The sequence below is a fragment of the Amblyomma americanum genome, chromosome 7, assembly GCF_052857255.1.
Source record: "Amblyomma americanum isolate KBUSLIRL-KWMA chromosome 7, ASM5285725v1, whole genome shotgun sequence".
In the NCBI taxonomy this organism is placed as follows: domain Eukaryota; kingdom Metazoa; phylum Arthropoda; class Arachnida; order Ixodida; family Ixodidae; genus Amblyomma; species Amblyomma americanum.
Window position 1 is genome coordinate 122,335,633 of NC_135503.1, and position 16,944 is coordinate 122,352,576.

Below are 16,944 nucleotides of genomic sequence, written 5' to 3' on the forward strand. Positions count from 1 at the left end.
CAGCAATAAATAAAGGCGCGTCTAGTGAATGCATGGGTTTCATATATTAACTCTCCCGATACAGGTGTCGCTATTCTCCAGAATATCCATTCCGATCCAGAAGTCGATATTCTGATCTGTTTTACCAGAAAAAATGAGGGCAGTATCATCCGCATTCAGAAAGGGTTTAGATGCACTGGCACTTTGTGGCAGATCATTAACGTAAAGAGAGAACAAGATGAGCCCTAACACCGATACTTGAGGGAAAACTGTCAAGATTTTGTGGTGTGAAGATGAAAACTTTTAAGCGCAAAGATATTATTGACGCTTCTTCAAGTAACTAGCAAATACGTCTAACGTTTTTCCAGCCATACTGCTCTAATTTGTGCAACAAAACTAAACCCGCGACTGTATCAGATGCCTTCTTGAGGTCTAAAAACAAAACCAGTGAAATGTTACCGTTATATAAAGACGAGTAGATCCTTTGCGTAAGTTCCATTACCGTGGTGGACGTTGACATCTGGGTCCTAAATCCATGTTGTGAAGGTGTAATTACATTGTATTCATTAAGATATTTTTAGCCGTAAAGATATTACTTTTACAAAAACAGTATATTGAATACCCAAAACCCATATATGGTCCAGGAGAGCAAGCTGCCGGGCTAGTTGGTGATGCATGTTGTAAACTTGGAAGCGCAAAAAACAGGACGACGGACAGAGTAAGGCGCTCGTGAACCTGTTTTTTGTGTTCCCTTACTCTGTCCGTCGTCCGGTTTTTTGCGCTTCCAAGTTTACACCATATATGGTCGGCAGCTGCCAGGATCGTTCACATTACCTATTTTATAGCCGGGATGACTTTTGCTATTTTATAAGATATCGGGTTATTCACCCTGTTCCATAGCTTAATTGAATAACGCGCCAATATTGATGCCAGAACTTCAATATCTTCTTTTAGAATCTTTACTGTTATGCCGTCACAATCAGGAGCTTTACTGTTCGCCTGACTGGAGACTATTGTGGTAACGTCTAAATCATTGGTGGTATCAAGCACAAAACTATTTTCTGCTGTGTCAGTATCAGTAACAGTCACACGTAAGGCGTCCGGACTACATAATTGCATTCCGATGTTCAGGAAGTACCTATTAAATTTTTCAGCTGTGTAAGCATCAACAAAATCAGGAAATGTAAAATGTCGAGGTATGTTTCCCCTATTACAGTATTAACAACTTTGCACATAATTCTTTCTCGTTTTTCCTTGCGCCTGCTGTAAATGTAAGGTATTAAATTTCTTTCTGGCCTTTACATATCATACCGACCACTCTGTTTCTAAAAACACGAAACTGTTATTGGCAGAAGCTATTCGTCTAGTGCGCTCTCCACTTTTGATACCACTAGGCAAGCTTGCGACAGGTATTCAAACTGAGTGTTCGAGTGTTTCACTCGGACATTGTGGATTTGAATTTTGTGGAATCAGCGCTCGGAGGCGCGTCTCACGATGAAACCCTAATTTTTTCAACTACAGCATGTCATAAGTCTTAAGTACCCTTTGAAACTTTGTGTCTTGACTGTCCTCGACGCACGCGCTATCAAAACCGAAATAGAAGGCGAGGTAAGCGGAACAAAACCACGGCACAAATGCCCTTCGATTTTTTTCCTGCCTCCATGTTGTACTTATTCAGCTCGGTCTGCTTGCTATGCCTTGTGCGCTGGCAACACTCTTCTGTTGCTTTTGGTGCTTAGTATGCTTATGCCACAAAACAGCAGGCTGCGTAATACGAGCTTACCATACCCCCGCACTTCCCCACCTTCTCAAACATCATACGTCTTGAAGACACACACATGCATCCAGATAGGGAAGCCAGCTAGGCGGCTCTTACAAGGCAGCATATATTCCTCACACCGAAGCGCACAGCCCAATTAATCTGCTGCAATAACTTCTTATTTACACTGAACACACGGATGCTGCCTCTCAAGGCATGACTTCATGCTGAGGAAATATTTGTGCCATGGGCGGTGAATTTCCGCCTGTGCAATGCGCCACAGACCAAAGTTTTCTTGAGTGCACTGACGCTATGTTCTTTCTGGAACATATTACAGAGAAAACTTAAAAATGAAATCGAAATCGCACCCTACAGTATCCGTTTTTTGTCTGTTGAGAAAAACTATTTTGTGCCATGTCAACTTTTTGTGTGGACGAGACTATTTAGGCTCTGGAAGAGGAGTATGATGTTTGGGGGATCGCTACGATCGTTGAAATATTTGCTCCGAATAGACTATCAGCGCAGCCGAACATGCTCGTTTTAAACGCTGAGGAGTGCAGAGCGTCGTTTTTTGTCAACTTTATTTTTTTCTGACCCGTGGCACTGCCTGCTCTTGGTCGTCTTATACGTAGCACAGACCCGTGCTTTCATCATCATCATTATCATCATCAGCCTGACTACACCCACTGTAGTGGAAATGCCTCTCCTATGTCTCACCAATGAATCCTGTCCTCTCTCAGCTGCACCCACACTATACCTGCAAACTTCCTAATCTTATCCGCCCACCTAATCTTCTGCCGCCCCCTGCTACGCTTACCTTCTCTTGGAATTTCATTTCATTTCATTTATTGATCCCGTAAAGGCCCGAAGGCATTACATAAGGGGGGGCATATTGGTTTCCAACGGCGATGATGGGAACATGCATAACAATAAAAAGAACCAACATACAAACAAACATAAAAGGGGTTGTAGTCATATCAGGGTTTTCCAGCAAGTGATACATCATTTAACAAAGATATGTCAAGCAATACTCGCTACAAAAGAGCGCAGAAGTGATCAAGATTTATGTGAGGTGAATTTTTATTTTCTCGCGGAATGTTTTGTGATCAGTGCATGCAGCGATGTCGTTAGGCAGTGAATTCCATAGTGCTATTGCGTTGGGGAAAAATGAGTTGTTGTAAGCTGACGTGTGGCCACTGATGCGTGCTATCGGGTTACCGTGACTAAGCCGGGAGGACGTTCGTAGTGGGGCGGTTAATAGAGCGTGCCGTGATCTTGTGTTATGATAAAATGTATGAAGTAAGCATAGGCGGGAAACGACGCGGCGTGATTCCAGTGTTGAGAGACGGAGGGACTGCTTGAGGGCGGTGACACTGGCTTCTCTTGAGTAACATGAAGTGATGAACCGAGCTGCACGATTTTGAATTGATTCCAATTCGATGGTGAGATACGATTGCCATGGGTGACAGATGGATGATGCATACTCTAATTTTGGCCGCACAAATGTTTCATACGCGAGTTGTTTTATGTTAGGGGATGCAGATTTCAGATTCCTTCTCAGGTAGCCAAGTGTGCGTGAAGTGTCGGAGCAAATGGTTCTAATGTGGGTGACCCAAGAAAGTGTTGATGTGAGATGTACACCTAGATATTTGTAAGATTTTGCAACGGTTATAGGGACTGATGAAATGCTGTAAGTGTGATTCGTCAAGGTGTGTTTGTGAGTGAAGGACAACGATTTGCACTTAGTAAGATTTAAAGGCATCTGCCACTTTTCACACCATGATGCAATAACGTCAAAGTCCAGTTGCAAAGTGAGGTTATCGGTTGGGTTACTTATTGCATTATAGATGACACAATCGTCCGCAAAGAGTCGCAATTTGCATTGAATATTAGAGGGCAGGTCGTTGATGTATATTAAGAAGAGTAATGGTGATAACCCGGCCCCTTGAGGGACACCAGATGTTACATCTGTTAAGGGTGACTGGATGTTATTGGCGGATGTGAACTGCGAGCGTCCTTTTAGAAAATGTTCGAGCCAGCATATCAGATTAGCAGGAATTCCCAGGAAAGAAAGTTTCGCAAGCAGATGGTTGTGAGGTACGCGATCAAATGCCTTCGAGAAGTCTAAGAAGATTGCATCTATTTGGAGGTTATCGTCTATGGCCTTAAGGATGTCTTGGGTGAACTCTGCCAGCTGGGTTTCGCACGAAAATGATTTCCTGAAGCCATGTTGATGAGGATAAAAGAAATTTATTGAATCAAGGTGAGACATTAAGCTTGATGATATAATGTGCTCTAGAAGTTTAGAAGATATGCTAGTAAGGGATATTGGACGATAGTTAGCTGGGCATGCGCGATCACCTGTTTTGAAAATGGGAACAATTTGGGCTATCTTCCAATCGTCAGGAATGTTTCCGGTGTCTAAAGATTGGGTAAATATTAGGTGTAGTATCTGGCTTGATAATGATAGAGTGTTTTTAAGTAGTTTACTGTTTATTTGGTCACATCCTGCAGATGATGACAGCTTGAGTGAACTGATTAATTTGGAGATTCCTTCGGGGCTAATTTGAATTTCCGGCATTTCTTTTTGACTATTGGTTTGCAAAACGTTGGGTGTAGAATTGCTGACAGGCGAAAACACAGATGAGAAGTAGTCATTTAAAAGTTTTGCGCATTGATTAGTATCAGCTGGTTCGCCATCAGGTCCTACAAGATCGAACCGATTAGATTTATGTTTAGGGGAGAGGATACGCCAGAATTTGGTGGGATTTGTTTTGAGAATGGATAGCAAGTCAACAGAGAAAAATTTATCTTTCGCAGCACTCAATTCATTTAAATATTTACTCGCGCAGGCGTGGTATCTTTCCCAGGCTTCTTGTTTTTGGCTTAGTTTAGCGGAACGATAAAGCCGTTTTTTCCTACTAAGAAGGTGCTTCAAGTTTTTGTTAAACCAAATATTGTTGGAATCCGATTTGACGACAATGGTTGGGATGTACTTATTTTTTAGTCGCAACATTGTTGACTTGTAACTTTCCCAGTTTTCGTGAACTGTGTTGGTTAGATAAGAACCTAGGAAGTCGGTGAAAAAGAATGAAAGTTCCTTATTTATGGAATCGAAATTACCTCGCTTATAGTCAGTGATTAATTTTTTCGTAGGTGATCGCCTGTTGGAATGTAATGACGTGCAAATGTGCAGAAACATGTGATCGCTGAGGCCCGGAAGCAGAGTTACACTGTGAATGTTGTCTGGGCAAGATGTCAGTAACAGGTCAAGAGTGTGAGTACCTCTTGTGGGGTGTGTGATGGTTTGATGCAGGTTGAAGTCTAGTGTTAAGTCAAGAAATTGTTTCGATTCTTTGGAAGGTGAATGACTAGATACAGAGAGGGAAGCCCAGTTTATATGTGGATAGTTAAAATCACCGAACAGAAAGATGTTCGAATTCAAATATGTGTTTTTAATCGTCGTTACTGCGTCATGAAGGGAGTCACAGAAGGATGAATCGCTGTCTGGTGGCCTGTAGCAAATGCCCAATATTTCTTTCAATCCGAAGTTGTGCACGCATACCCAGGTTAGTTCTAGTTTGGTGTCTTGACAGATGAGTGATGATGATAGGGTGTTTCGGATGGCGATAAGCACTCCTCCGCCCCTCCGTCCGCGCCGATCACGACGATAAAGAACGTAGTTCCCGTTTGAAGGGAGGATTTCAGTATCTTTCACGCCTTCGTGTAGCCACGTTTCTGTTAGTAGGACAATGTCAGCACCAGTGTCGTCGATAAGGCTGTGCTGTTTATCTCGCTTTGGTAATTCACTCCGTTACCCTCAAGGACCCAAAGTTATCTTGCCTTCGCTTTACGTGCCCTGCCCAAGCCCATTCCTTCCCTTTGATTTCGACTAGGATGTCATTAACACGCGTTTGTTCCCTCACACACCCTGCCCACTTCCGGTCTCTTAATGTTACAACTATCATTTTTCTTTCAAAGGCTTGCTGCGTTGTCCTTAAGCTGAACCCTTTTCGTTATCCTCCACGTTTCTGCCCCGTAGGTGAGTACCGGCAAGATACATCTCTTGTAAAGCTTTCTCTTTAGGGATATTGGTAAACTGCCATTCATTATCCGAGATAAGCTTCCATACGCACTCCACCCAATCTTATTCATCTAGTATTTCCTTCTCATGGTCCGTATCAGCTGTCACTACCTGCCCTAAGCAAGAATATTCTTTTACCACTTCCAGCGCCTCGCTGCCAATTGTGAACTTCTGTTCCCTTGCTAGACTGTTGCACAACATCACTTTGGTTTTCTGCATGTTAATTTTAAGACCCACCGCACTGCTCCCTCTAACTCATTGATCACTGATTTTGCACTGATTGAAACGTAGTAAACATTACCTAGTTTTTGACAACGCACACGTCTCGGAACGATTGCGCCATGTGACGCAAGCGCATAACACAAGAAAAATGCTTCCGCGTCTTGAGGGAGCCGCGGCGCCACTTTGCTGAATGCTAAATTGCCCACCTGCGAACATGCCCGCACGCTGCAGACGTTGGGCATCTGCTCGCTCGCGCCGCACCCACAAAATACGGGCTCAGCGGGCGCGATCACTCAGTGGACAGAGAAGGCTCGATGCAGAGCAGAGCACTGGCGTCGTGCCCGCCCAACGCCGCAGATTTCCGTCGCTAGAGGACGAGCGCGGTGGTGTCGTCGGGCAACAAAGCGTCAGCCTGGGCTCCCTACAGCCATATTGGACGACCTTGAAGAGATTATAAGTGCAATCTACATGCCTCCAGTAGTTGATGCTGCGCGTCCCTTTTCAGAAGGGTTTCGTTAGCTCGGGATTCAGTATGTCCACTAGCAGAATACAAGTGTGCTCTCACAGTGAGCGTGATCGCAGTGTGATCACACCGCATCTGTGTTGTCTTCTTAACACCTGTCCCGACTTTCTAGAGGTATATGGTTGACAAATTTTTTTTTCCCCCTTTGATGATCGTAACGATTTATTTCTGCACAGTATGGTGACTCGCGCGTTGGCGACTTCAGCTAGTGCGAATTTGGCCTCTGAGTATTCAAGGTGCCCTTCTTAAAAACGTAATACAAATCATACTGCCTAACCGAATGAAGTATATGGCTTCATCTTTTTGGCATCACCTACGCACTCCCTCTCGGCGGGCTCGTTTTTTGTTGGAAGGGAGAGAATAATTACAAATCAATGAGCAACCATTTTTAAAGAGCAGTCAAGGAACCCACTTGCTTTAAGTGAGAACAGCACTCGTTCATTCTTTGAACTCTGTACCTGGCGTGACAGGTTTAAGTTAGAGGGCACTCGTAGCGGTGAATTGACTCGTGCATACGAAGACAGCATAACCGTTTTCGGGACAATGATTGAAAGCTGGATTGTAATCAACGCAGTGTCGAGCTTTGCCGTTTACAAGTCCCTGCAAGCGGAGGCTTGTTTATTTTTTCTCACCTGTTTTTCTTACACAACTTATCCGAGCTCCAGTGCGTGGTTCGTCAATGTTTTCAAGCGCCTTCTGTACAGTGTCACCAGAAACACGATTAACTGAAGCAGTGGTTATGTAAACATTGCGATAAGGAAACTAAACTGCTTAATATCGAGGTTTAATAATAGATCGTCACGCCGAATCATATGCTTCCGTACAAGAAAAAAGACAAACACAGAGAAATTTTTTTATGTTCCTCGAGACAAACAGATTATCCATACCCATAGGTGAAAAGCAAAGACTGACCAAACAGAAAAGGCAGGTAGCATAGTTTTATCTAGTCTTCTGTCGACGACTGTTTCGTTCTTGTTTATTTTGAGCTTAAGGCATCTGCGCGCTTTTTTTTTCCCTGAGAGCTATAATGTTCTTGAGTACTGTTAAGGGTAACGGAGTGGATTCCAAGAGAAGACAAGCGTAGCAGGGGGCGGCAGAAGGTTAGGTGGGTGGATGAGATTAGCAAGTTTGCAGGTGGGCGCAGCTGGCAAAGGACAGGGTTAACTGGAGAGACATGGAAGAGGCCTTTGCCCTGTAGTCGGGGTAGTCAGGCTGATGATGATGATTGTTAATCGCATTTTCTTTTGGATGCAGGTTTCATGTTTTCATAAAACGTCTACAGTTAAATAAATATGACAGCCTCGGAAAGGCTTTTCGGAGCCTCCAAAAGCCTTCCATTCAGCAGACAGCGACTCTTGCGCAAAATATATGGCGGTATCCAGACAAATATAGATGCGACAAGGGAGACTGCAATTATCTTTCGTGTTTTTCTATTTAAATATTCGCTTCAATTTCTCCAATTCACGGTTACCTGAAACTGCTATAGTTAAATGTAGGCTTCTGTTTCTCGTCTCCGTTACATCCACGAAAAACGGCGATAAACTTAACAAGCTACCTTACTAGAAGACTACTTCGACTTGAGACATACCTTCTCAACCACGGATATCTCATCTCCACATAGGAGCACTGTGAAAATGACCGCCCGTGAAGAAATTGAGATCATATACTTTGGCTTAAGATGCATCAAACAGGATTCTTTTTAAAACGTGCACTCACCATCTTCTACAGTAAATATCATCGTTCCAGGTTGGTCTCCAGACCTATCATGGAAATGCACTGGTGTCCTGCGCATTTAAATAAAAAGCTTTCGAATTGCGACATTTCTTCGCCATGGATAATATTCACCGAATATGTTATTCAAGTTCACCACGATTTGCACCACAAGAAAATCAGATATTTGCTTTCGTTTGCTGCTAACAATATCTGCCTCCTTTATAGCATTACAAAGGTAGAAAAGGGCTATTCTTTATTCTGCCAGATTCTATGTCAGCGTTATTGACGATTTTCGTGAACCACATACGGCTCCGCAGTAACACCACGACGGGAATCGTAAAAAGAATTGAAATATGATCTACCTGGGCTCAGCTAGGGATCAAGTTTCCTTGATTCCTTGATTGCATAATTGAGTCATGTTTTTTCATTGAAGGTAAGCGCCTAGTTTCAGTAGACGTAAGCCAGTGAACGGACGGAAAACTGGAGATCGTCGACCTCTGTCTACAAACGTCCGTTGTGCGAGCGGATCCATGAACTGTCACCGCTGCCCGCCTCCAGAACGTTTTTAGCGGCGTTAAGACGACCAGCGATGAGTTCTTTTACGGCGGGAATGCCAGAAAAGTGGAAGAACGTCTGGGGTTTACTCCTTCTTTGTTGGCAGGCGCGCAAGGCTTGGCGCATTATTTACATAAGGCTGAAATCTAAAACGGTTCGCGACGGTTTCGCTTTCGACCGTCGTGTCCTTGGATTTTAATCCAGCAAGAAACCCACAGTAGCATTTATGTCTTGTCATCGTTTCCTCGTAGAAAGCAACGCCCTTCTATATACATTCGTGAGCAGACTTGCTTATAGAGCGCTGCGGTGGTGTGCTGCGGAACGAGTCATAGCACGCGAGTCACTGTCTTAAAGGCAATGTGGTCGTTTCTTGCGGTTATTTCTATGCTGCTTCAATTTGGCACAAGCATTTGCCGTGAATCCCAGTTCTTGCTGTGGTATTTCGCTCCGTTTGCTGTGAGGAGACCGCTCGAGCACTCCGATACACGCCTGCTCAAGTCTGTACGGTATACGGTTACATCGAGTTAGGGCCCGCACTCGGCTGCGCAAAGGAGCGCATAGTAGACTGGGGCTCTTGCCCCTGCATTCACTTGCCCGTAATTCAATAACCGGTTTTTCAAAGCCCAGTGCGCATGCGCGTCTTCACCGGAAGCAGTCAAGCGGTATCTTGGTCAGCGTTCCGCAATTTCATTTATTGTGTTCACGTAAAGGAAATCGAGGTGCCACTACAGCTTGGAGGGGTGCAGGGTAATCGGAGCTCGAGCAGCGCTTAGAGGGTATGTAGTTGCTGCATGATGAGGTGTGACCGCGGCGGCGACGCTTCGCTTGTCACTTAGACCTTGGTGTTTAATTGTTGCAGGTGGCAATGAAAACGTGCTTTACTGTCACTTTTGCTAATGCTGCCAGCAGATAACTTCTATGCGCAGTGATGCATGCGTTTGAGAGGCCTCAAATAATACTTGCATTTCTGGCCATTTAATTTGGCACCATTACTTTCGTGGCATCCTGCTAGGCAAGCACTAGCCATGTCACAGATTGTTTTCTGTCTTCACTTCGTCGTCATGCTTCTATCCTAAAATGACGGTGCAGTTGTTTCCTTTCTCAAATAAACACACAAATATATTTACAAAGTGCTTGGTGCCGTGCCAGCTTGAACGCTGAGCAGTACGACCGATCTGTGCCATTTTTCTTAATTGTGACAAATACGTGTGTTCAGTCGAAACTGAGAAAACGAGGGGCAAATTGTGGAGGTTTTCAAGGGTCTCAGTTAAGGGTAGAAGGCCATTAAGTTGTTCTTTAAGCAACAACTTGTAACACTGACTTCTTTTTTTTTATTTAGGCTTGTATCCTTGCTGTTAGGGCGCCTCACGTGGGATTCGCTTTCGCCATTTGCTCACTGCAGGTCTGAATAGAGTAACCAACGCCAGATTTTTTTTATTTTTTAAGATATTGAATAAGCAAGTGCTGAGGCTCAGGAATAAACGGCAAGTTGCTAAAATGGACCGGCGAAAGACCAATCTGCAAGAAAAAATGACAAATTATTCAACATTTATACGGTTTATGGTTATGCTTTCTTACTGCACACAGCAACAAGAGGAGGCATGCACGCTCGCTCCGCTTCACTTGGCAGCGTCGATGGCATAGTTACGCGACGCTGAGCGCTTTCCTGCTCCTTCACTAAAAAATGTACGTGGCGTTCATTGATATTTTTTCGTCGCTCATGCCAATATCATTTTGTTGAGTGTACTGTACTTATCTTGAGATCGAGCATAGCGGAAAATCTTGTATATCCGAAAAAAAATCCATGTCCCTCACTGGAACGCCCTGTAGGAGTGGCAATGCAAAGGAAGCGCGAGCATGCCTAGAAAATTAGTTTTGGTGTACAGTTGACAAACTTTTGCGAGGAAGAATGATGGTGCGCCTGTCACCAAGATTCTGCACAACGGCGATGTTTCCACATTATTGTAGTAATTTGCTACCGCATTTTAGTGATCACTATGAAGTAACGTGATTTTGGTTTTTCTGACCACACTAAGCTTTGAAACCCCTCAACTGCGTCTGTTCTCTACATTTTAACGCTCATCAGCAACAAACAAACATGACCAGATAGTATGTTTCTAGAGTCAACTTCAATTTCGCTTTTTTATAATATCAGAAGCATTGTATCATAGCAACTCTAATCGACTCCCCCTTTATGGTTACATTCATTATTTGATGGAGAAAATAAAACGACTGTTGTAGCTATTTATGATGAAGAACTTGCTCAATGCACTGTGATGCCAAAATTTGCCCTCATCGTGGATGAGTCATGATGGAAAACGCGCCAACTAGACGGGACACACAAACGAAGGCTTCCCAAGCGCAGACTTGCAACTGAAGGCTTAAAGAAAACGCGAAGGAATAAAAGCAGGCAACCACCGGAAATCGCGCACATTATGACCGCATGGACGCAAGGTGAAACATACGAAAAGAAAAAGCACAGAAGTAAAGTTACTAGTAGAGAGCAGAGTGCAGCCAGTCATCGAAGTAGCGTAATTCTTTGTCAGGCAGGGCCCCTGAAAGCTGACTGACAGCGGTTGGCGCTTTTCCTAATGAAAAAGCCTTCCAACACCTCACGATGCACCTTGTCCTGATGAAGGAACAGGGTATTGGAGGAAGAGGCCGTACTCATTGTGAAAAAACGCTAACCGGTGTGGTAGTCTGCCTTCAGTGCTCGTGTCTGACAGAGAATTGCGCTATTTAGATGTCTAACTGCCCTCTGCTCTGTACTGGTAGCTTTTTGTACTTACCAACTTTTTTTGCGTTTCACCTTGTTTCCACGCGGCCGTGATGTGCGCTGTTTCCTGATATTGCCTGCAGTTAATCCTTCGTCTTTTAAATAAACCACCTTCAGTTGCAAGTCAGCGGTTCTGGTGCCTTCATTCTCTTCAGTGTCCCGTATATTTAGTGTGTTTTTCATGATGATTATCCACCTGCATGCCCGTCTGCTTTGCTCATAGATGATTTTAAGATGGTGACTTGAGGGTGCAGCAACGAACTGGTACATATTTTGTATCGCTCCGCAAATAGAAATAGTAAAGAGTTCCTGATGTTTTTGGACGTTTTTCTGGAATATGCTTTACTGAAAAACTCCCGCCTCATTTGTGCTGCCGGCTTCAACACCAATATTCATGAAGACAATAATAAAATATACAACCTTGTAACTATGCCGCCGTCATGATTTTTTTTCAACATCATTATAACTCCGAAAAGATTGGCTAAAATTTGCTGATTTGCCCTTGAACTTGTCATTAACAATCAAAAACCAATATTTTTGACGCCGGCACCATCACTTCTGAGGTTTGCGATCATTGTCCTATCTTTACTTCATAGTTCAGTAAAGTTAGCAAAATGCATTCCGTAATGAGGCCTATTGTTTCCAACCTGTGGCTTGTATGACACTAGAGGTCTTCAAACAAGCGACAAGCACTCATGACTGGCGTAGTGTTCTTGGCGAGTCTTATATTGACAAAATATATTGTAAATTTCTTGAAACATTCGCACGTATTTAGGCCAACCATTTCCCTCTAAAAAGGGGCATGCGCTAGATAAAAAGTAGAAAAATTTGGATTACACACGAGCATATCTGCATCCTCGGAAACAAAAGACGTCTATACCGCAGACTTTCCCGCGAGGTCATAAATGGCCCTGAAAAATTTTAACGCTACTAGGAGTGGGTTAAATTAAACATTTTCGCAAGCGAAAATGGCCTACTATCAGCACTTGTCTCAAATGTTGCTAAAATGCACACTACCCCTTTCTAGAAAATACTGACTTACCATTTAGGCTGTGAGACCACTGATCAACCGGAAAAGTCGATATTACACGCCAACCATAATTTACATGGAAAGGTGCACATCGACCACTTTAATCCTCACTTTGTAATTATAGCAACGCCGAGCCCTAATAGGACGCACGTACACCAAAAAAAAACAGTTAATATTGTCACCGGCGAAAATACAGAGAACAAAGCTGTTCACTCGGGCGAGGTTTGCCAACACCGCCGCGCTCATTCTGGACAAAGAAGACGTTCGGCCACGCGCTCGGGAACACAGTTCGACCTCCAGGTGGCGCCGGCAGAAAGTCAGCAGCGTGGCATTGCCCCTCCCATCTAAGAGGCATCGACTCGATGCCGCACGCGAGGGGAAGAAAAAAAAATAAGGCGAAAGGTAATGGCGGGGTTGGGTGCGGGGCTAACGGGAATAAAACGGCTTCATTCGCGCCACGTGGACGACCTCGGACGTCGGGTGTCGAGAGGACCGGACAGTTCCTTGAGGGAGCACCTCGTAGGTCACCGCGCTGAGGCGGCGTAACACCTGGTACGGACCAAAGTAACGGCGAAGAAGCTTCTCGGAGCGCCCTCGCAAACGGATTGGGCACCACACCCAGACTTGGTCACCGGGTGTGTAAATCACCTCCCTGCGGCGGAGGTTGTAACGCTCGGCGTCGCGTTGTTGTTGGCACCGGATTCGCTGTCGAGCAACTTGGCGAGCAACTTCGGCGTCACGGACAAATTGGTCGGCATCCACGACAGAAGAGGGAGTAGGATCCGGAAGAAGCATGGCGTCCAGCATGGTCAAGGCTTCGCGACCGTGCACCAAATGGAAAGGAGTGAAGCGCGTCGTTTCGTGAAGCGCAGTGTTGTACGCGAACGTTATGTAAGGAAGTATCCGGTCCCAGTTCGCGTGGTCATCGTCGACATACATAGAAAGCATATCGGCAATTGTCTTGTTAAGCCGCTCAGTCAGTCCGTTGGTTTGCGGATGGTAAGCTGTTGTCTTTCGATGGCTGGTGCCACTGAGTCGAAGTACCTCGTTCGTAAGTGCCGACGTAAACGGGGTTCCCCTGTCAGTTAATACGACCGTTGGAGCTCCGTGACGAAGCACAATGTTATGAATGAAAAAACTTGCGACTTCGGCGGCGGTACCACGGGGAAGAGCCTTGGTCTCACAGTAGCGGCTGAGATAGTCAGTGGCAACAGCAATGTACCGGTTACCCATGGAAGACGCCGGAAACGGACCGAGTAAGTCCATGCCGACCTGTTGAAATGGGAGGCGCGGGGGATCGATAGGCTGCAGGAGCCCGGCTGGTTTAGTCGGCGGCGTCTTCCGGCGCTGACATTCTCGGCAGGTTCGGACGTAACGGCGGACAACCGCAGCAAGCTTGGGCCAGTAGTACTTGGTGCGTATGCGCGCCAACGTGCGGGAAAACCCGAGATGGCCCGAAGAAAGGTCGTCGTGGCACGCGCGCAGAACTTCGTCACGAAGCGCAGCTGGCACTGCAAGCAGATAGACAGTGTCCGTTGGGCCGTAGTTCTTTTTGTAGAGTACCCCATCGCGCAAGCAAAACGATGACAGTCCGCGCTTGAAGAGCCGAGGTGGAGATGGGGCGATTCCTTCAAGGTATTCTATGAGGGGCAGCAGGTCAGAATCGGCCCTTTGTTGTTGGGCAAGGGTGGACGTGGTGAGAGCACCAAGAAAAGCGGAATCGTCGCCGGACTCGTCAGTGGGGCACAGGATTGGGGCGCAGGATAGACAGTCAGCATCGCTGTGTTTCTGGCCAGACTTGTGCACGATGGTGACATCAAATTCTTGTAACCGAAGACTCCATCGAGCAAGCCGCCCCGAGGGATCCTTCAGGTTCGCCAACCAACAGAGTGAATGGTGGTCGCTCACGACCCGAAACGGGCGGCCATACAAGTACGGACGAAATTTCGTAACGGCCCACAGCACAGCTAGACATTCCTTTTCCGTTGTGGAATAATTGACTTCTGAACGGGACAAAGTGCGACTGGCGTAAGCAATCACGCGTTCTAGACCATCCTGCCGCTGAACAAGGACCGCGCCGAGGCCAACGTTACTAGCATCAGTGTGCAGTTCAGTGTCGGCCTCTTCGTCGAAGTGGCCAAGCACAGGCGTACACTGCAGACGGGACTTGAGTTCTGTGAAGGCGCTGTCCTGGTCTTGGCCCCAGATGAAGGGTTCAGAATCCTTCGTCAGGCGGGTCAAAGGCTCTGCTAGCCGGGAGAAATTGGGAACAAACCGGCGATAGTACGCGCAGAGGCCCAAGAAACAACGCAGGCTCCGTTTGTCTGTTGGCTTAGGGAAGGCAGCTACGGCGGCCGTCTTTTCGGGATCTGGACTAACACCTCGTGCGCTGACAATGTGACCAAGAAACTTCAGCTCTTGAAATGCAAAGTGACATTTCTCTGGCTTGAGAGAGAGACCAGCGGAACGTATGGCCTCGAAAACAGCACGCAAGCGTTTCAGGTGCTCATCAAACGTGTCAGAGAAGATCACGACATCGTCAAGATATACGAGGCATGTCTGCCACTTCAGAGCGGACAGCACGGTGTCCATCATTCGTTGGAACGTGGCAGGGGCCGAGCACAAGCCAAAAGGGAGTACCTTAAACTCGTATAAACCGTCAGGCGTAATAAAGGCGGTCTTCTCTCGGTCGCGTTAGTCGACCTCTATTTGCCAATACCCACTGCGGAGGTCAAGGGATGAAAAGAAGGTGGCATGGCGCAGGCGGTCTAGGGAATCATCAATGCGGGGCAGAGGGTACACATCTTTTTTCGTGACGGTATTCAGGCGCCTGTAATAGACGCAGAACCGGAGGGTGCCATCTTTCTTCGTGACGAGAACAACAGGCGATGCCCAGGGGCTCGTGGAAGGTTGGATGACGTCGTCCTGGAGCATCTGTGTAACTTGGCGGCGGATGGCATCGCGTTCTTTGGAAGACACGCGATAAGGGCGCTGGCAAATTGGTCTTTGGTCGTCAGCAACGACAATTCGATGCTTGGTAAGCGGCGTCTGTCGGACCTTGGAAGTTTCCGCAAAACAGTCGCGGAAGGAATAGATTAGGCTTTGCACGCAGTTTTTCTGACTGGCCGAGAGGTGCGGGTTCACGTCAGTCGGAATGGCAGTAGCCGTCGCGTCGGCGAGGTCTGACGTGGTGGATAAAGAGCACTGCCTCGTACACTCTCCAAGCTCGTCAAAATAAGCGACGACTTCTGACTTCGTCAAATGTTGCGGCTCACGAGTAAAGTTCGTGACTAAGATTTCGGTACGACCATTGGCAAGGTCTACTAGGCCTCGGGCGACACAAACTTGCCGAGCGAGTAGCAGGGACATGTTCGCTTCAGCAATGCCAAGAGCGCCGGTGCTGTCAGTACACTCGACTGTGACGACCTTGCTGGCTCGCGGAGGGATTGTTATGTGGTCGTCACATATGCGCAACATTACTTTACAGGGCTCGGTGGTTGTGTTAACGGCTCGCTGGGCGGAAAAAGATACCATGAGTTCCTGAAGGTTTATGATCGCACCATACTCGTGAAGGAAATCCATGCCCAGTATGAGGTCCTTTGAACAGTCAGTTAACACGGCAAAGGAGCCGGTGAAAGTAAGACCACGGATTTGGATGCGGCAAGTGCAGACGCCGATTGGTGTCACGACATGGCCACCGGCAGTGCGGATCACGGGTCCAAACCAAGGCGTCAGAACCTTACGGAGTGTCATGGCTAGCTCCCTGCTCATCACAGAAAAATCAGCGCCGGTATCGACGAGTGCGGTCAGTTCATAACTGTCGACGGTTACTAAAATTTCAGCGGAAACTAATCGTTCGCAGCACATCGGTGAGGTCGTCGGATCGGGTCGTTGACGCTCGGGCCGTCGCGTCCAATCGTCGGGTGGAGGCTGTTGACTTCGTGCAGCGGCGGCGGCCCTACCCCCGGAGGACGCCGTCTTCAGTTTTCCCGCCGAGAGGACGTGCCTCCGAACTGACCGGAGGTTGAGGGCCGACTGGGCGTAGCAAAGCGCCTCGGGGATGGCGATCGCGACAGTCGCCGCTGTGAGGTCGGGGGCGGCACTTGAGAGTTCAGGTACTCCTCTATGTCCCGCGGTCTTTCACCATAGCGCGGTCGAGGCGCGTCCGGTGGGAATCCTCTCAGACCCATCCGCCGGTACGGGCAATTCCGCAGAACATGGCCGGGCTCCCCGCAGTGGTAGCAGAGCGGACGATCGTTGGACGTTCGCCACACGTACGCTTTGCGGAATGGAGGGCACGGGT

At 46.8% G+C, this 16,944-nt stretch overlaps 1 protein-coding gene across 1 annotated transcript in view; it reads right to left on the reverse strand.

Moving 5' to 3' along the window:
• LOC144099523 (uncharacterized) overlaps window positions 1–16,944 on the reverse strand; it is a 67,380-nt gene that overhangs the window by 16,030 nt on the left and 34,406 nt on the right. The window contains exon 3 of the mRNA XM_077632894.1: window positions 8,284–8,351. Within this exon, the coding sequence (XP_077489020.1) occupies window positions 8,284–8,351 (68 nt within the window). The remainder of the gene's footprint in view (window positions 1–8,283; window positions 8,352–16,944) is intronic.